The following is a 20,845-nucleotide window of genomic DNA, read 5'->3' as shown; positions in this document are numbered from 1 at the left end:
ATTTGCTTGATGAAAAATGTAATAAAAACTGCAATCCCCAGTGTTTGTCTGTATACTGTGGTTTGAGTGAGAGCTTTGTTGACTATATAAAATACTAGGCATATGCTGATGTAGCCTATAGTAGCTATTTGCAGAGCGTCTGTTGAGCATATTGTTTTACAGTAGCCTAGTTGTTATCAGTGGAGGCTGCTGAGGGGAGGACGGCTCATAATAATGTCTGGAATGGAGTCAATGGAATGGCATCAACCACATGGAAACCACTTGTTTGATACCATTCCATTGACGCCATTACAGCCATTATTATGAGCCGTCCTACCCTCAGCAGCCTCCACTTGTTATGTAAGATTGTTCTCCAAATCAAATCCCAATCCATTCCCACCTCAAGCTCCATGCCGTTGTTTTTCTCCCGCTCCTCCTACTTTCACCCCCATTGTGATTCTCCGGCTCACACTTTGCTGGAGTTGGTGCGGAGTGAGCAGGATCAAAAAAACAACAGCTATAGGTGCTTTTACGGATTTTATTTCCCTGCCTTCAATGATTCCCGAAGATGCATTGATGTCGCCGTTTAAAGTCGAGGGAGTTTGTCTTGAAAGTAGGTCCAGGTTTAGCGACGACGTTGCGAAGTTGTTCCCTTGAAGTTTCCCCCCAAGGGCTGCAAAGCGAAGTCCCTGTTTACTATTCAACTACCCCAGCCATCATGGCGAGGCGGGTAGGGGGAGAAGGATCCGTGATTTTAACACACATTACATACACGAATTGGAGTAAGCACTCTAGACTCCACTGGTATAACTTCATGGCTGTTTCTTGGAGCTTTATGGCAGTCTTGTCGCTTCTATGTTGTGGGGTTTGTGGTGCCGAAACGGAGTTCTCGATCTTGGAGGAGGCACAAGTTTTAGCCGTACAAATGAAAAAACTGTCCTCGCAGGAGCTTGGAGTCTTCAACATGCAGGTAACAAAACTGTTAAAATGTTCTGTTTCGATTTTAACATTCGACACAGTTATTTTTGACGTATTATCTTTTGGCTCAGTAGCAGCCATTCTTGAAAGGCGCTCTCTTTGAAGTCGTATGCGGATGACAAAATGTTGCAGTGTGACAAGGAAAACACAATTTTCAAGGCACTTCGATACCGAAGTTACTTTTTCGTAGGAGGTTAGGATATTTTAACAGCACCTTGAGATAGTTGGTGTGTTGTCACATTTTATCAGGAACTGCATCACCTAGAAGTCCTAGAGGAAGGAGGTTAGAGGATAAATTATTCTGATAATAACACTCTTTACCTGCAGCATTTCAGCGTTGATTAGACGCGTTATCTTCTCAGAACCTTTTTTATAGGCTTTATGGTGTCACATTTATAACGTTTATAGTGTCAGATTTCTGTTACATTTATGAATGACCACAATTAGTGTGTGTGAATGGGGAGGGGAGAACTAAACACACTTAATTCACATCCCCTCCTCTCACCACACCACTGCTCCTATTTTAGGTGAAATTATTTGCTGTTATTTTGACGAAAACAGAAATCTGCCATGATTTTACGGATAGTACAAAATTATCTCGTTTGTTTCTAATAGCTGAACATTTTAAATGATTGATTACGGAATTAGTGCCTTCTTTTGCGTTGACATTTTGTTGTCTTTGTGGGTACATTGTAGAAAACCGCTAAATGCACACAATTATCATATTTTAATTATCCTGATTGATTTTCGGAATACTGGTTGTCGTGCTAATTTAAAAGGGAGTCTGGCCATGGCCAACAAATGGCGAACAGTGCAGTGATGGTGGAAGGGGGTTGCTTCACACTTCAGAGGCAGGGCTCACAGTGATGATCAGTAGGGGGCCCAGTCCAAATGGTGTTTCATCTTCCCACTACTCTTCATCCTACCACTGTGACCCGGCTTTCAGGCCTGCTGTGATCCCCGGAGTCTTCTTTGTTTCCTTTCTCTTTTCCTTCCCTGTGAAGGACATTGCGATTTTTCCCCTGTGAAGGACATTGGGATCTTTTTTTCCTGTGAAGCACGTTGGGATCTTTTCTTTCCTGTGAAGAACGTTGGGATCTTTTTTCCCCTGTGAAGGACGTTGGGATCTTTTTTTCCCTGTGAAGGACATTGGGATCTTTTTCCCCCTGTGAAGAACATTGGGATCTTTTTTTCCTGTGAAGCACGTTGGGATCTTTTCTTTCCTGTGAAGAACGTTGGGATCTTTTTTTCCCTGTGAAGAACGTTGGGATCTTTTCTTTCCTGTGAAGGACATTGGGATCTTTTCTTTCCTGTGAAGGACATTGGGATCTTTTCTTTCCTGTGAAGGACATTGGGATCTTTTCTTTCCTGTGAAGGACATTGGGATCTTTTCCCCCCTGTGAAGACCGTTGGGATCTTTTTTCCCTGTGAAGAACGTTGGGATCTTTTTTCCCTGTGAATGACATTGGGATCTTTTTTTCCTGTGAAGGACATTGGGATCTTTTTTTCCCTGTGAAGAACGTTGGGATCTCTGTGTTGACCTCATGATACTATTATCCATCTTATTTTGGCCATTGATGTCTTCAAATATTCATGCCTTGGCTGGGGTGTACTCTGAGTGTAATATAATGAATGCCCATATTTATCAGTCTTCTGGTTTGAGTCTGAGGTTTCGGTTGGTTTCTGATTCATCCTACAAAATCATTCATGGCAAAAAATTGATTTTTTAGTTTTTTCCTGTAAAACTGCAACATTCTCGGTTGATTGTCATGTTATTTTACAAGCTGTGAAAATGTAGCTGGGATTTTAGCTGATTTAATTCAGGCATTGCATTGATATGAAGCTATATGTTTGGTCAGACCTCTTTGACCACAAAGTTAGGTGTACTGTATCCAGATTAAACAGTCACCTCCCCATGTAAATAATTGTAAAGATGTGGCTATGGCAGCTGATCTCCCTGCGGTTGAGAGCATTGGGCCAGTAACTGAAAGGTTGCTGGTTCGGATCCCAGGGCCGACTAGGTGGACAATCTGTCTGTGCCCTTGAGCAAGGCACATAACCCTAATTGTCCCTGTAAGTCACTCTGGATAAGAGTGTCTGCTAAATGACAAAAAAGAATACTAATAATATGAAGACAAAATAACTCTCTCTACTACTAAAGCTAGATTAGGCTGGGAATGTGTCCATACTGGGATTATACTGAAGTGCTCTGACCCAATCCTGAGTCCACAGTGAATTATACAGGAGGAAGTATACACAAAGCATTTAAAGAGACAGATACATTTGTCATAATTCCTGTTTGCATGATATCGTTTCTTACCGGGATTACATTTATCCATTTTTGTTGGTCTTTCTATAATCAACCAAACCTCACATTGTCCTCTGCCCATGTAAATAAGTGTAAATCTGGTCTTATTTGTAATATGATGTGTGCCACTGCCCTGTCATGGTCTCTTGAGTCAGTGGGTTAAATTGATACAATCTGTCAGTGACTTATTCAATTATCAAGGGAGCCTGGTTACACAGACAAACCCTATGTTCTCAATCGCGTTTGTAACTTAATGCGTGGATAATCAAGTGCTTCTGTGGAGAGGAGATGAGCTTTGGTGCCGAGTGAGCAGGCCTACCGCTGACATTTCTTACATGTGCTCCTAAGTGGAAAAATGTAGGAGCACATTCAGATATTACAAATATTCTAGGTATTAATGATAAGAATTGCCAGCAATTACAAAATATATATATATTTTTTTACAAGGGGGCATTGGTGGTCCCAAATTAAAATTCCAGGTAGCACAGTCAAATATTTAGGAGCATATGTGACCAAAATGGTAACACTGTAGAGCCCTGCCCGGAAAGCATTTTTAGGACAACATTCAATGGTTGAAATTGTTCTAATTTAAGAGACATCATTTTTACCTAATTTGCAGTGGAGTTAAACACTGGTGTCTTTATTGTATTTTCTCAACTGTTGAGACACAGCAACCCAGGCCTATGTAGCCTTTAACAGTTAGGCCTAGCCAACTAAGCGGAGCATAGGGACTGCATTATAGGCAGCATAGCCGCAGCCTAGAGAAATCAGATGCTCATCACACACTCTCTGTGTAAGTACAGTTTTCCCAGAGAGCATGTATTTGCCTTCTATAACCCCTGATCAATATGTTGATTCTCCATCTGAAAAGTGGGGCTACTTCCTATAATCACAGGAAGGTGGAAGCAGGGGGTTGTGGGGCTTGCGGTTTGTTTTGGCGTTTGCTCGTCCAGAATCCTGTACAGGCCTCCTAATTTAATAATTATGGTATAAATAAAAATGTGTGGGGGGTGCGGAACCTGTGAAGGATCCCCAGGAAAGAATCTTTAGGTCCTGATCTTCAGGGCTGGGTCCTGTCCAAGTCCAACAGTTGTTGAAAGGGTATGAGACTCTTTCCTTCTCCCTGGCTGCTCTTTCTTGTCATGGTTTTACTTCTGACTAGACAAGCTCGGTTACACCTCTCTTGACACATCTCTCTTTTCCTTTCACCTATCTTAGTGGTCAAAATGCAGACTATAAGAGAAGACGATACACATGCACCAAAACAATCTGAACTCCTGATGTTTCTCTGCAGAGCAGCTTCAAAGTGCCTGTGCTGCATTGGCTATGGTGCTCTTGTCATACCCAGCAGACCCACAGTGGTCTGCCAGTGATGCCCTGGTGTGTTTTGCTAGTTATTAGGAACACCTATCTCTGTGTGTACATGCTCTGTTGAGGGAAAAAAACACACATTGCTTCCAATTTTGACATATATTTTTTTTCAAAATTGCAATGTAGTAGATGATGTAGAAAATTACCCCCAAAAACAGCAGCTCACAACTGTAGCCCGGTCCTGTGGTGAATGTGTCGCCTTGGTTCTGGTCTCTTCACAGACAGTGTCTAGGTGGGACCCATCTCTCACGGCGAGGAGCCCTATTAAGAAAGCCTCTAGGAAATCAGCCAGATGGTTAACTGCCCTGGACCTCCATCCATCACACTTAGCCTTGTTGGTGGGTTGAGGCTGGGGAGAGGGGCTCTCTGGAGTGGCTGGGTCTCTGTGGTGGGCCTCTGAGCGAAGTTATCAAAAATCAACCCCTCCTGGCCCCCCGGCTATAGGCCTACTCTCCCCCACCACTCACCAGCACATGTTTCTCTGACATGAGGAGCTGCTACTCTTTTGTTCTGAGGCCTGAACTCCCACTGACCTGGCCTCTTTAAAGCTGTGTTTTTTTTTCTGTTCCGGAATGGTTCTAGAACATTATGTGGTGTTCCAGAAGTCTAGGAGTAAAGATGTTGAGGTATTCTCAGAGTTAACCACATATGCATCCCATTACTCTGTGCTTTGTGTTCTGAACTCATGATCTGCCTCTTCAGATGTTGTGCTCTCTGTCATTGTACAGAAGTTGGTCTTCCTTCAAATTCTATTTTGATTCATGTTTGAGTTGATACACATGCCTATTAAACATTTTTAGGCAGTTTACTTTGCAATTCCACAAAGTTTCTTTAGATTCGTTTTATCTCTATTCGTAATGAAGTGAAATGACCCTGTTGGTTTTAGGACCAGGAAGCAGCCTCGTTTGCTTATTGGAACCCTTTAAGATGTGTGTAAAAATGTTGGGCTTGTCCATAAGAATCTAGTGAAATATATAAAATCACTGAATATAACAGGTGTAGTAGACCTTACCGTGAAATGCTTACTTACAACCCCTTAACCAACAATGCAGTTCAATAAATAAAGTTAAGAAAATATTTACAAAATAAAGTTTAAAAAATACAATAAGATCAAAAAGTAACACAGAAATTACATAACAATAATGAGCCTATATACAGGGGGTACCGGTACCGAGTCAATGTGCGGGGTTACAGGTTAATTGAGGTAATTTGTACATGTAGGTAGGGATAAAGTGACTATGCCCAGATAATAAACAGCGAGTAGCAGCAGTGTAAAAACTAGGGATGCATGATACATTGGGGAGAACATGTATTTGATACACTGCCGATTTTGCAGGTTTTCCTACTTACAAAGCATGTAGAGGTCTGTCATTTTTATCATAGGTACACTTCAACTGTGAGAGACGGAATCTAAAACAGAAAATCACATTGTATGATTTTTAAGTAATTAATTAGCATTTTATTGCATGACATAAGTATTTGATACATCAGAAAAGCAGAACTTCATATTTGGTACAGAAACCTTTGTTTGCAATTACAGAGATTATACGTTTCCTGTAGTTCTTGACCAGGTTTGCACACACTGCAGCAGGGATTTTGGCCCACTCCTCCATACAGACCTTCTCCAGATCCTTCAGGTTTCGGGGCTGTCGCAGACCTCTACATGCTTTGTAAGTAGGAAAACCTGCAAAATCGGCAGTGTATCAAATACTTGTTCTCTCCACTGTATATTGGTGAACATATCGGAATCGGCCGATATTAGATATTAGATAAAAAATGCCAACATCGGTATCGGCCCGATGTCTAGTTTAACGCGGATGTTAAAAACAGATGTCAAAGCTACCGTGCATACCTATATAACGTAGGTACATGACGTAATGACGCCACGTAAAATGTTGCGCTACACGTGCAACACAGCGTTCCTAACCTAGCCCACAATGTCTGCTGTGTGGCTCGAGCAGTCAGCAACTCGAGCAGTCTTTTGAAAGAGTAAGAACATTTCACCGAGACAACTCAAAGGCGAAATCCATTAAAGCCAAGATAATGGAATCCATGTTGCCCTACCGGAGTTACACAGTAATAGCATCAGTGCTATTAGCTTCACGACATGCATACTATGGAACTCTGTTTGGGTCTTTGTGTGTCAAAAAAGATACAGTAGCGCTGTCAAAGCTGTACAAAAAAGTCTTCAAACAAGCACGAACGATGTGTTTACCATACCGCGTTGGTAATAAAGCATAATTTGTTTGACCGCAACTTCTGGGGTAGCTAGCACCAATACAACCAGCCTAAAAACAATGACCAGTTGAAACTGCAGTAATTTTCAGTATTCTTTGCAATGATTTAGGAATCCTTGTAAGTATTAGCTAGGTTGCAACTTGTTGTTCGCCTATTGAAATTGAACTTCAGTTCATGAAAATAAATAGCTAGCCAGCTACTTAACCCTGTTGCCCAAAGCTAACGTTATAAGCAGCCAGCTAGCGTCATCTGGCTAGTGAGGCTCGACCGGACCCGGTTGTATTGTGATTCTAGCCACAATAAGGATTAGGCACAATAGTGGAATTTGCAGTTTGCATTCAAAATAAAAGTATGACAGTGATGCAAATGAATACAAATAGTAGAATTATGCCATACTTTTATTTTGAAGGCTAACCGCAAAGGCCACTATTGTGGCTAATCCTTATTGTGGCTAGCTTCACATAGATGGGTCAGACCACCATTTATCAAATAAGAACTGTTTAATATAAATTAAGGTTATTTTAGATGACACCTTGATTATGTCGTTTTGCTATGTTTTTGAGGAAGAACATTGTTTGCATCCATGAGCTAGCTAGATTTATTTATGACCAGCACTAGGAGCGCGAGACAACTTTACCAGCATCATAGCATACGTATCGATGAATCGTTGTGACATATGAAATACGAGTGATAGGGTAATCAATGTGTAATAACTACGTAAAAAATGTATGAACGCGTTAAATTGTTATGTGATATTCAGGTCTTGATTGGTCAACAAGCTTATTTGACACGTCAAATAGTGTTATTTGATGTGTATCTTTTTTGACACGCAAAGACCCAAACGGCATTCCATAGAAATCCTGGTTGAGAATGAAACGACTGAACAAATGAACAACGAAACAGCACAGCAAGTAAGTAAAAGAAATAGGTTTTGATTATGTTTTACTGGTAATGGGGACATATGTCAATGCCAACAAAATACAACATTTTGGTCTGTGTGTATGTAACCTTTATTTAACTAGGCAAGACTGTTAATGTAGTCTGGGTGTAGCTGGTGCAGAGGAGTCAGGCGCAGGACAGCAGAGATGAGTAACACAAGTAACTTTACTCAAAATTTCCAATAACATGTCGTAATACCAAGCCCACGATAACGGACCGAACATACTTAAAACAATCACGCACAAAAACCATGGGGAAAACAGAGGGTTAAATGATGAACATGTAATTGGGGAATTGAAACCAGGTGTGTAAAACAAAGACAAAACAAATGGAAAATGAAAAGTGGATCGGCGAGGGCTAGAAGGCCGGTGACGTCGGCCGCCGAACGCCACCCGAACAAGGAGAGGGACCGACTTCGGCGGAAGTCGTGACAGTTAAGAACAAATTCTTATTTACAATAATGTTCCGGACGACGCTGGGCCAATTGTGCGCCGCCCTATGGGACTCCCTATCACGGCCAGATGTGATACAGCCTGGATTCGAACCAGGGACTGTAGTGACACCTCTTGCACTGAGATGCAGTGCCTTAGACTGCGTCCGTGTGTGTTAACTATTTAACTGTACTAGAATGCTTAAAAGGCCGGTCAAATTTTAAATATCGGTTATTGGTATCGGGTTTTTTGTCAAGGAAAATATTGTGTATCGGCCAAAAATGTCATATCGGTGCATCACTAGTAAAAACAAAGGTGGGGGGGTGTCAATGTAAATAGTCCAGGTGGCCATTTTGATTAATTGTTCAGCAGTCTTATGGCTTGGGGGTAGAAGCTCTTAAGGAGCTTTTGGTCCTAGACTTGGCGCTACGGTGCCGAGCTCAGCTTTGGAGCACTATGCTCCCTCTCTTCCAATGCTGAAGGAATCTATCCACATTTCCATTAGATGTGGGCTGCTTGTGTGTTTTTGGCCTTCCTCCAGGCAATGATGTACTCAAGCCCTCTTGTTTTAGCCCCTTTTTAGTGGCCTTACCCACCTCCCCCTGGACTACACCACATCCCACCTCCCCCTGGCCTACACCACATCCCACCTCCCCCTGGCCTACACCACACCCCACCTGGCCTACACCACACCCCACCTGGCCTACACCACATCCTACCTCCCCCTGGACTACACCACACCCCACCACATCCCACCTCCCCCTGGCCTACACCACACCCCACCTCCCCCTGGCCTACACCACATCCCACCTCCCCCTGGCCTATACCACACCCCACCTGGCCTACACCACACCCCACCTGGCCTACACCACATCCCACCTCCCCCTGGCCTACACCACATCCCACCTCCCCCTGGCCTACACCACATCCCACCTCCCCCTGGCCCACACCCCACCTGGCCTACACCACATCCCACCTCCCCCTGGCCTACACCACATCCCACCTCCCCCTGGCCTACACCACACCCCACCTCCCCCTGGCCTACACCACACCCCACCACACACCTCCCCCTGGCCTACACCACACCCCACCTCCCCCTGGCCTACACCACACCCCACCACATCCCACCTCCCCCTGGCCTACACCACACCCCACCACATCCCACCTCCCCCTGGCCTACACCACACCCCACCACCTCCCCCTGGCCTACACCACACCCCACCACCTCCCCCTGGCCTACACCACACCCCACCTCCCCCTGGCCTGCACCACACTCCACCTCCCCCTGGCCTACACCACACCCCACCTCCCCCTGGCCTACACCACACCCCACCACATCCCACCTCCCCCTGGCCTACACCACACCCCACCTCCCCCTGGCCTACACCACATCCCACCTCCCCCTGGCCTACACCACATCCCACCTCCCCCTGGCCTACACCACATCCCACCTCCCTCTGGCCTACACCCCACCCCACCCCACCACCTCCCCCTGGCCTGCACCACACTCCACCTCCCCTCCCCCTGGCCTACACCACACCCCACCTGGCCTACACCACATCCCACCTCCCCCTGGCCTACACCACATCCCACCTCCCCCTGGCCCACACCCCACCTGGCCTACACCACATCCCACCTCCCCCTGGCCTACACCACATCCCACCTCCCCCTGGCCTACACCACACCCCACCACATCCCACCTCCCCCTGGCCTACACCACACCCCACCTCCCCCTGGCCTACACCACACCCCACCACATCCCACCTCCCCCTGGCCTACACCACATCCCACCTCCCCCTGGCCTACACCACATCCCACCTCCCCCTGGCCCACACCCCACCTGGCCTACACCACATCCCACCTCCCCCTGGCCTACACCACACCCCACCTCCCCCTGGCCTACACCACACCCCACCACATCCCACCTCCCCCTGGCCTACACCACATCCCACCTCCCCCTGGCCTACACCACACCCCACCACATCCCACCTCCCCCTGGCCTGCACCACACTCCACCTCCCCTCCCCCTGGCCTGCACCACACATCACCCCACCTCACTCTGGCCTGCACCACACTCCACCTCCCCTCCCCCTGGCCTGCACCACACCTCACCCCACCTCACTCTGGCCTGCACCACACCCCACCTCCCCCTGGCCTGCAGCACACCCCACTTCTCCCCCACCTTCTCCCCTCACCCCACCTTCCCTGGCCCGGCCAAGGCCAGGAATGAACGATACTGTGAACAGCATTGTTCCAGATGGAGGATGGAGGTCCAGTCTCTAGACTACGGTTGTGTCCCAACTGGCACCCAGTTCCCTTTAGAGTACACTACTTTGGATGATGTCAATAGGGTGCCATTTGGGACACAGTATCTTGTCTCGCCTCTGGACAACAGTAGTGAGTTACGACCACAGAGATGATCTCCTTTCCTTCGCTCCTGGGCTGACTGGCCTGGTCCAGCTGTTGGTTTTAAAACGGTTTGCACACTACAGCGTGGTAGACCGAGATCATATATCTATTCCCCTTCTGATGGTTTGCCTACGTACCCTTTTTGTTAAAGGCTTTGACCAAAGCTGCTTTCAATGTTTTTAAGCATGCTACCTCTCTCTCGCCCTCTGTTTCTCTTATACTCTTTCATTTTTCTCTTCCACTCTCTTGTTATCTTGTATGAACCTGCACCTGGGTTAGGGTTAAGGCCGCCCCTGGGTTAAGGCCGCCCCTGGGTTAATGCCGCCCCTGGGTTAAGGCCGCCCCTGGGTTAAGGCCGCCCCTGGGTTAGGGCCGCCCCTGGGTTAGGGCCGCCCCTGGGTTTAGGCCGCCCCTGGGTTAAGGCCGCCCCTGGGTTAAGGCCGCCCCTGGGTTAAGGCCACCCCTGGGTTTAGGCCGCCCCTGGGTTAAGGCCGCCCCTGGGTTAAGGCCGCCCCTGGGTTAGGGTTAGGGCCGCCCCTGGGTTAGGGTTAGGGCCGCCCCTGGGTTAGGGTTAAGGCCGCCCCTGGGTTAGGGTTAGGGCCACCCCTGGGTTAGGGTTAGGGCCGCCCCTGGGTTAGGGTTAAGGCCGCCCCTGGGTTAGGGTAAGGGCCGCCCCTGGGTTAGGGTTAAGGCCGCCCCTGGGTTAGGGTTAAGGCCGCCCCTGGGTTAGGGTTAAGGCCGCCCCTGGGTTAGGGTTAGGGCCGCCCCTGGGTTAGGGTTAAGGCCGCCCCTGGGTTAGGGTTAGGGCCGCCCCTGGGTTAGGGTTAGGGCCGCCCCTGGGTTAGGGTTAGGGCCTTCCCCTGGGTTAGGGTTAGGGCCGCCCCTGGGTTAGGGTTAGGGCCGCCCCTGGGTTAGGGTTAGGGCCGCCCCTGGGTTAGGGTTAAGGCCGCCCCTGGGTTAGGGTAAGGGCCGCCCCTGGGTTAGGGTTAAGGCCGCCCCTGGGTTAGGGTTAAGGCCGCCCCTGGGTTAGGGTAAGGGCCGCCCCTGGGTTAGGGTTAAGGCCGCCCCTGGGTTAGGGTTAGGGCCGCCCCTGGGTTAGGGCCACCCCTTGGATGCCATGCTGGAGTTAACAATCAGGAGGGAATGTTCCTCTGCAACTAGGCCTATCTCATCTAAATAGAAAAACATTGGGTTATATTTTAGTTTTTCCTTAGTCATAGAAAAGGCTGTTTGCCTCCTCACTTCCTTGAAGTTCCCTCCTCTAATCAGTACCATCAAAGATGGTTATGTGGACATCAGGTGATCAGTGTCTCCAGCAAGTTGTGTGACCAGTAGCAAGAGATGGTCAAACCCAGTTAGCTTTTCTGTGGTTAATTGAGTGTCTGAAGCCCCTGTTCCCCAATGAGAGACCAATGGCCCTTAGTTTCCTCTCAAATGGCTTTATTATTAAACAGGAGCTTTAATTAGCTGGCCTTTATTTAATCAGTTCAGCACACACAGACACTTGAAGAAAAGGATCTGTGTGTGTGTGTGTGTGTGTGTGTCTGGGATCCCTGTGTGTAGATCCCTGCAGGGCTGCCCAGGACAGCAAGGCAGAGACCTCTCCACACCTGCTCTTCACTCAGCACAAAGGACTGGGCGAAGATGAACTGAACTCCCGGGGAAGAAAGAGGAAGGGGGAAGGGACATTAGGGAGAGGCAGAGGCAGACTGCTGAGGGAAGTAGGGAATCATTGGCTACCCTTCCCACTTCTCCAGCCATGCACTTTATCTTCTGAGATCTCCCCATCCCCCTCTTCTCTTCTCTCTCCTGCTTTGCATTCGCAATGAGGGGAGCCCCTACTGTTACGACTCCAAGTTGCTTTTCAATCGTTTTCTCTCCATTATCTGTTTCTCGCAATCGTTCTCTTGCACACAGATTCAGCTGGTAAATGTTTTGTGTTCTCGTTCACAGTTGAGGTGTTTCCCCTTGAGTCAAGAATATGATTCGAAAATATCAATATACGGGAACTTGTGTGGTTGAAGATGAATTGGTAGGACTTCAGCCTCCAGGGAATGAAACTTGTTCTCTGGGGTTGTAGTTTCCATCTGAATGGAGGAGAGTTCTCTCCCTGGTAGTTATGACACAGGAGGTGGCTGAGCTATCCGTGAAGGTGTGTGTGTGTCTTGTATGTGTTTTCAGTGTCCTCAGGCCGAAAGTGTTTATAGTGGAAGTGACTGGGATGGTGTTCGGCCTAAGGAAAGGAAAGGTGTTCACAGTGAAAGCCCATGATTCTTACCCACAGGAAAATCACAAAATTACTTTTCAGTGAAGTGTGATTTCTCTCACTAGCAGAGAGACTAAATGAGAGGAGGAAAAATAAAGATAAATAAATAAAAAAGTAACTTTTTAGGGCTGCAATCCCGTTAACGGGATCGATATGACAACAGCCAGTGAAAGTGTAGGGCGCCAAATTCAAACAACAGAAATCTCATAATTAAAATTCCTCAAGCATACAAGTATTTCACACCATTTTAAAGATACACTCCTTGTTAATCCCACCACAGTGTCCGATTTCAAAAAGGCTTTACAGCGAAAGCACCACAAACGATTATGTTAGGTCACCGCAAAATCACAGAAAAACACAGCCATTTTTCCAGCCAAAGAGAGGAGTCACAAAAAGCAGAAATAGAGATAAAATTAATCACTAACCTTTGATGATCTTCATCAGATGACACTCATAGGACTTCATGTTACACAATACATATATGTTTTGTTCGATAAAGTTCATATTTATATCCAAAAACCTCAGTTTACATTGGCGCCATGTTCAGAAATGCCTCCAAAATATTCGGAGAAATTGCAGAGAGACATCGTTTCAACAGAAATACTCATCATAAACTTTGATGAAAGATACATGTTTTACATAGAATTAAAGATAAACTTGTTCTTAATGCAACCGCTGTGTCAGATTTCAAAAAAGCTTTACGGCAAAACCACAATATTCAATAATCTGAGAACAGCGTTCAGCCACAAAAGGAAGCCATACAGTTACCCGCCAAATTGTGGAGCCAAAAAAAGTCATAAATAGCATTTTAAGTCTTCACTTACCTTTGCTGATCTTCATCGGAATGCACTCCCAGGACTCCCACAAGAAATGTTTGTTTTGTTCGGTAATGTCCATAATTTAAATCCAAATAGCTACTTTTGTTAGCGCGTTTGGTAAACAAATCCAAAGTCACGAAGCGCGTTCACTAAAAGCTTTCTATCCAATACGAATAATAATATGCATATATTAGCAACTGGGACTGAGGAGCAGGCAGTTTACTATGGGCACCTCTGTGTACCTTTCATCCAAGCTACTCAATACTGCCCCTGCAGCCATTAGAAGTTACACTCAGGAAGCAGCCATTCAACTTGCCATTCACCAGCTTTTCAAGCTTATCATTTCAAAATACTGTATGTTCAGTACATACCAAAATAATGTGGTTTTGTTGAGTAACTATCATCATTACTGCCTTCCCGGCCCATATGTACTTCCAAAAAAGGTCAAGTTACATGCCCGTCTGTACAGAATCTAAATATTGTTTTTGAGCAAGTGCAGGTGCACCAAATTCACCTCTTCTGCACCTCATTACTGCCACCAGAAATCTGTATATAATGAGGAGATGCTCATGCCTCTGCCGGGAGTCTTCGTCCCAAAGGCGGGAAGGCAGGCGACAAGTTTAGGTCTAATATAAGCCCATAGAAACGCATTGGGCTTATTTTGGACATATTTTGGCGAGAGTGAAACCTCTTGCTTCGCCCCTTCCTCTCGGGTGCCATACACAGGCCTGCTGATCCAGCAGCAGGAACGGTCCTTGATCCCCTACCACAGTGTAAGGTCATATCAATCTGTTCTTTCACCGCGCTACAAGGAATGTAATATTTCATGTAAGTAGATTAAGTAGACAATATAAGATGTTTTGACAGTGGTTGTATATTTCTAGATAGGCTTTATTTAGTGTTTTAATTCCATTGCTAATATTGCAGGAGAGGCAGAGGTGGATTTGGCATATGCACACTAGCTCAAAAACAATATTTACAAAGCATTTTTTCGGTTGCATCTAACTTTTTATTTAGCCTTTATTAGGAAGTACATATGGACATTTTTAGGTTATTCAAATCCCACTTTTTTGTTTGATCGTGAACTAGCGTGGCGGGAGAAAGCCAGGTAGCCTAGTGGTTAGAGTGTTGGGACAGTAACCGAAAGGTTGCTGGATCGAATCCCCGAGCTGACGGGCAGAACGACAAAATCTGTCGTTCTGCCCCTGAACATGGCAGTTAACCCACTGTTCCTAGGCCGTCATTGTAAATAAGAATTTGTTCTTAACTGACTTGCCTCGTTAAATAAAGATAAACTACATTTTTATATATATATCAAATGGAGAGAAAATAAAGTGTGGCTTGTAAAATAGATAAGGAATAAAATTAGCTTCGGCTATATTGCCCAGATTATCCGATATTGAGACATTTTCTGACTGGACAATTTCTGCTGCTTTGGTGAAAATCTTATTAGCTCTGTCTACATTGTTTTCTTGCATTCTGTAAATTGTTTCTAACATATTTCTTGAATTGGTTTATGCAGGCTACAACAAAGGCTACAACTAGGCATGGCTCTGCTGTGAGCTGCCGGGTCAGCTCTTTACTGCGTGGTCCCAGTCAAGTTGAATAGGTTTTACATCATCTTACATCACAATGTCATCACCGTCGACGATGACTGTCAATCATCTTCCATATCCGATACTATCATAATATGGCTCAACCCTAGTAGGAACACAAGTCTTTCTGTGGCTATATTGTTTTCTCCTGCCTGAGGGCTTGTCTTCAGGTTCTTGTTGGTTTCACAGGTCCTGGAGAGGTTCCTGACTGGGAGGGAACTGGTACACTACCCTCCCCAACCTCTTCCTCTCTCTCTGCCCAACCTCTTCCTCTCTCTCTGCCCAACCTCTGTCTCTCTCTCTGCCCAACCTCTGTCTCTCTCTCTGCCCAACCTCTGTCTCTCTCTCTGCCCAACCTCTGCCTCTCTCTCTGCCCAACCTCTGTCTCTCTCTCTGCCCAACCTCTGTCTCTCTCTCTGCCCAACCTCTGCCTCTCTCTCTGCCCAACCTCTGCCTCTCTCTCTGCCCAACCTCTTCCTCTCTCTCTGCCCAACCTCTGTCTCTCTCTCTGCCCAACCTCTGTCTCTCTCTCTGCCCAACCTCTTCCTCTCTCTCTGCCCAACCTCTTCCTCTCTCTCAGCCCAACCTCTTCCTCTCTCTCAGCCCAACCTCTTCCTCTCTCTCTGCCCAACCTCTGTCTCTCTCTCTCTCCAACCTCTTCCTCTCTCTCTGCCCAACCTCTTCCTCTCTCTCTGCCCAACCTCTTCCTCTCTCTCTGCCCAACCTCTTCCTCTCTCTCTGCCCAACCTCTTCCTCTCTCTCTGCCCAACCTCTTCCTCTCTCTCTGCCCAACCTCTTCCTCTCTCTCTGCCCAACCTCTTCCTCTCTCTCTGCCCAACCTCTTCCTCTCTCTCTGCCCAACCTCTTCCTCTCTCTCTCCCCAACCTCTTCCTCTCTCTGCCCAACCTCTTCCTCTCTCTCTCCCCAACCTCTTCCTCTCTCTCTCCCCAACCTCTTCCTCTCTCTCTGCCCAACCTCTTCCTCTCTCTCTGTCCAACCTCTTCCTCTCTCTCTGCCCAACCTCTTCCTCTCTCTCTGCCCAACCTCTCCCTCTCTCTCTGCCCAACCTCTTCCTCTCTCTCTGCCCAACCTCTCCCTCTCTCTCTGCCCAACCTCTTCCTCTCTCTCTGCCCAACCTCTTCCTCTCTCTCTGCCCAACCTCTTCCTCTCTCTCTGCCCAACCTCTGCCTCTCTCTCTGCCCAACCTCTGCATCTCTCTCTGCCCAACCTATGCATCTCTCTCTGCCCAACCTCTTCCTCTCTCTCTGCCCAACCTCTTCCTCTCTCTCTGCCCAACCTCTGCATCTCTCTCTGCCCAACCTCTGCATCTCTCTCTGCCCAACCTCTTCCTCTCTCAATTAAATTAAATTAAATTCAATTCAATTCAAGGGGCTTTATTGGCATGGGAAACATGTGTTAACATTGCCAAAGCAAGTGAGGTAGATAATACACAAAAGTGAAATAAACAATACAAATTAACAGTAAACATTACACATACAGAAGTTTCAAAACAAGAAAGACATTACAAATGTCATATTATATATATACAGTGTTGTAACAATGTACAAATGGTTAAAGCACACAAGTTAAAATAAATAAGCATAAATATGGGTTGTATTTACAATGGTGTTTGTTCTTCACTGGTTGCCCTTTTCTTGTGGCAACAGGTCACAAATCTTGCTGCTGTGATGGCACACTGTGGAATTTCACCCAGTAGATATGGGAGTTTATCAAAATTGGATTTGTTTTCAAATTCTTTGTGGATCTGTGTAATCTGAGGGAAATATGTCTCTCTAATATGGTCATACATTGGGCAGGAGGTTAGGAAGTGCAGCTCAGTTTCCACCTCATTTTGTGGGCAGTGAGCACATAGCCTGTCTTCTCTTGAGAGCCATGTCTGCCTACGGCGGCCTTTCTCAATAGCAAGGCTATGCTCACTGAGTCTGTACATAGTCAAAGCTTTCCTTAAGTTTGGGTCAGTCACAGTGGTCAGGTATTCTGCCACTGTATACTCTCTGTTTAGGGCCAAATAGCATTCTAGTTTGCTCTGTTTTTTTGTTAATTCTTTCCAATGTGTCAAGTAATTATCTTTTTGTTTTCTCATGATTTGGTTGGGTCTAATTGTGCTGTTGTCCTGGGGCTCTGTGGGGTGTGTTTGTGTTTGTGAACAGAGCCCTAGGACCAGCTTGCTTAGGGGACTCTTCTCCAGGTTCATCTCTCTGTAGGTGATGGCTTTGTTATGGAAGGTTTGGGAATCGCTTCCTTTTAGGTGGTTGTAGAATTTAACGGCTCTTTTCTGGATTTGGTAATTAGTGGGTATCGGCCTAATTCTGCTCTGCATGCATTATTTGGTATTCTACGTTGTACACGGAGGATATTTTTGCAGAATTCTGCATGCAGAGTCTCAATTTGGTGTTTGTCCCATTTTGTGAAATCTTGGTTGGTGAGCGGACCCCAGACCTCACAACCATAAAGGGCAATGGGCTCTATGACTGATTCAAGTATTTTTAGCCAGATCCTAATTGGTATGTTGAAATATATGTTCCTTTTGATGGCATAGAATGCCCTTCTTGCCTTGTCTCTCAGATCGTTCACAGCTCTGTGGAAGCTACCTGTGGTGCTGATGTTTAGGCCGAGGTATGTATAGTTTTTTGTGTGCTCTAGGGCAACGGTGTCTAGATGGAATTTGTGGTCCTGGCGACTGGACCTTTTTTGGAACACCATTATTTTGGTCTTACTGAGATTTACTGTCAGGGCCCAGGTCTGACAGAATCTGTGCAGAAGATCTAGGTGCTGTTGTAGGCCCTCCTTGGTTGGTGACAAAAGCACCAGATCATCAGCAAACAGTAGACATTTGACTTCGGATTCTAGTAGGGTAAGACCGGGTGCTGCAGACTGTTCTAGTGCCCGCGCCAATTCGTTGATATATATGTTGAAGAGGGTGGGGCTTAAGCTGCATCCCTGTCTCACCCCACGACCCTGTGAGAAGAAATGTGTGTGTTTTTTGCCAATTTTAACCGCACACTTGTTGTTTGTGTACATGGATTTTATAATGTCGTATGTTTTACCCCCAACACCACTTTCCATCAATTTGTATAGCAGACCCTCATGCCAAATTGAGTCGAAGGCTTTTTTGAAATCAACAAAGCATGAGAAGACTTTGCCTTTGTTTTGGTTTGTTTGGTTGTCAATTAGGGTGTGTAGGGTGAATACATGGTCTGTTGTACGGTAATTTGGTAAAAAGCCAATTTGACATTTGCTCAGTACATTGTTTTCATTGAGGAAATGTACGAGTCTGCTGTTAATGATAATGCAGAGTATTTTCCCAAGGTTACTGTTGACACATATTCCACGGTAGTTATTGGGGTCAAATTTGTCTCCACTTTTGTGGATTGGGGTGATCAGTCCTTGGTTCCAAATATTGGGGAAGATGCCAGAGCTAAGGACGATGTTAAAGAGTTTTAATATAGCCAATTGGAATTTGTTGTCTGTATATTTGATCATTTCATTAAGGATACCATCAACACCACAGGCCTTTTTGGGTTGGAGGGTTTTTATTTTGTCCTGTAACTCATTCAAGGTAATTGGAGAATCCAGTGGGTTCTGGTAGTCTTTAATAGTTGATTCTAGGATTTGTATTTGATCATGTATATGTTTTTGCTCTTTATTCTTTGTTATAGAGCCAAAAAGATTGGAGAAGTGGTTTATCCATACATCTCCATTTTGGATAGATAATTCTTCGTGTTGTTGTTTGTTTAGTGTTTTCCAATTTTCCCAGAATTGGTTAGAGTCTATGGATTCTTCAATTACATTGAGCTGATTTCTGACGTGCTGTTCCTTCTTTTTCCGTAGTGTATTTCTGTATTGTTTTAGTGATTCACCATAGTGAAGGCGTAGACTCAGGTTTTCCGGGTCTCTATGTTTTTGGTTGGACAGGTTTCTCAATTTCTTTCTTAGATTTTTGCATTCTTTATCAAACCATTTGTCATTGTTGTTCATTTTCTTCGGTTTTCTATTTGAGATTTTTAGATTTGATAGGGAAGCTGAGAGGTCAAATATACTGTTAAGATTTTCTACTGCCAAGTTTACACCTTCACTATTGCAGTGGAACGTTTTACCCAGGAAGTTGTCTAAAAGGGATTGAATTTGCTGTTGCCTAATTGTTTTTTGGTAGGTTTCCAAACTGCATTCCTTCCATCTATAGCATTTCTTAATGTTACTCAGTTCCTTTGGCTTTGATGCCTCATGATTGAGTATTGCTCTGTTCAAGTAGACTGTGATTTTGCTGTGGTCTGATAGGGGTGTCAGTGGGCTGACTGTGAACGCTCTGAGAGACTCTGGGTTGAGGTCAGTGATAAAGTAGTCTACAGTGCTACTGCCAAGAGATGAGCTATAGGTGTACCTACCATAGGAGTCCCCTCGAAGCCTACCATTGACTATGTACATACCCAGCGTGCGACAGAGCTGCAGGAGTTGTGACCCGTTTTTGTTGGTTATGTTGTCATAGTTGTGCCTAGGTGGGCATATGGGGGAGGGAATGCCTCTCTCTCCGCCCAACCTCTGCATCTCTCTCTGCCCAACCTCTTCCTCTCTCTCCGCCCAACCTCTGCATCTCTCTCTCTGCCTCTCTCTCGCTCTGCCTCTCTCTCGCTCTGCCTCTCTCTAACCCTTTGTATTACTCTCTCACTAATTGTGTGTGTGTGTGTGTGTGTGTGAGACCCTGGACTGCATTCTCCGTGGGATCACTGGTTGTGGAGATGAATCAGGAAGTGACCATGGCTGATGTCTGAACTTACCCCTCGTCTCGCTGCAGCACAAGGTTGTTGAGCAGATGAAAGGCGGGATGGTGCGCTTTTCTTTTTTTAGAAAGGAGAGTGAAAAAAGATCACACTAATTGGCAGACAGAGTAGTGTTGGGGCCTTGAGTGTGATAGGGAAGAGGACACACACACACACACCACACACACACACACACACACACACACACACACACACAGCAGCTGTGTTTGGCTATCAGTGTCTCTAAGATCAGAGTGCTGTCTGCCAAGGACTGGGTCATGTTATCTGGACTGGTTGGTAATGCAACAGGAACATTAGCAGAGAGAGAGGGGAGCTGTGGGATTGCAGGTGGACTGAGAAGTGTGTGTGTGTGTTGTTAAGGAGGTTTCTATCCTGCTGTTTTGGTTCATTGCAGTGTGAGGGACAGCCATATGGAGTATTCATACATGAGACTAGATATCATATCTTTCCTGCATGAACAGAATAGAAGCACAGGCTTGCTCTCTCTCCCTACCTTTGTTCCCTGTCTCTCTCCCTACCTCTGTTCCCTGTCTCTCTCCCTACCTCTGTTCCCTGTCTCTCTCCCTACATCTGTTCCCTGTCTCTCTCCCTACCTTTGTTCCCTGTCTCTCTCACTACCTTTGTTCCCTGTCTCTCTCCCTACCTCTGTTCCCTGTCTCTCTCCCTACATCTGTTCCCTGTCTCTCTCCCTACCTTTGTTCCCTGTCTCTCTCC

The 20,845-nt window shown here is 45.9% G+C and overlaps 1 protein-coding gene across 2 annotated transcripts in view; it reads left to right on the top strand.

Annotated features, from left to right (window-relative positions):
• Positions 1 to 424: 424 nt before the first annotated feature.
• The window catches only part of cachd1 (cache domain containing 1), a 151,603-nt gene continuing 131,182 nt past the window's right edge, over positions 425 to 20,845 (top strand). For both annotated transcript variants that reach the window (XM_071346247.1, XM_071346246.1), the window contains exon 1: positions 425 to 949. In XM_071346247.1, coding sequence (XP_071202348.1) covers positions 698 to 949 — 252 coding nt within the window. In that variant the 5' untranslated portion in view covers positions 425 to 697. The remainder of the gene's footprint in view (positions 950 to 20,845) is intronic.

This window comes from Salvelinus alpinus, chromosome 16, assembly GCF_045679555.1.
Source record: "Salvelinus alpinus chromosome 16, SLU_Salpinus.1, whole genome shotgun sequence".
Classification (NCBI taxonomy): Eukaryota; Metazoa; Chordata; class Actinopteri; order Salmoniformes; family Salmonidae; genus Salvelinus; species Salvelinus alpinus.
The sequence above is the reverse complement of the archived record's forward strand: the minus strand, read 5'-3'. Positions and strand labels throughout refer to the sequence as shown.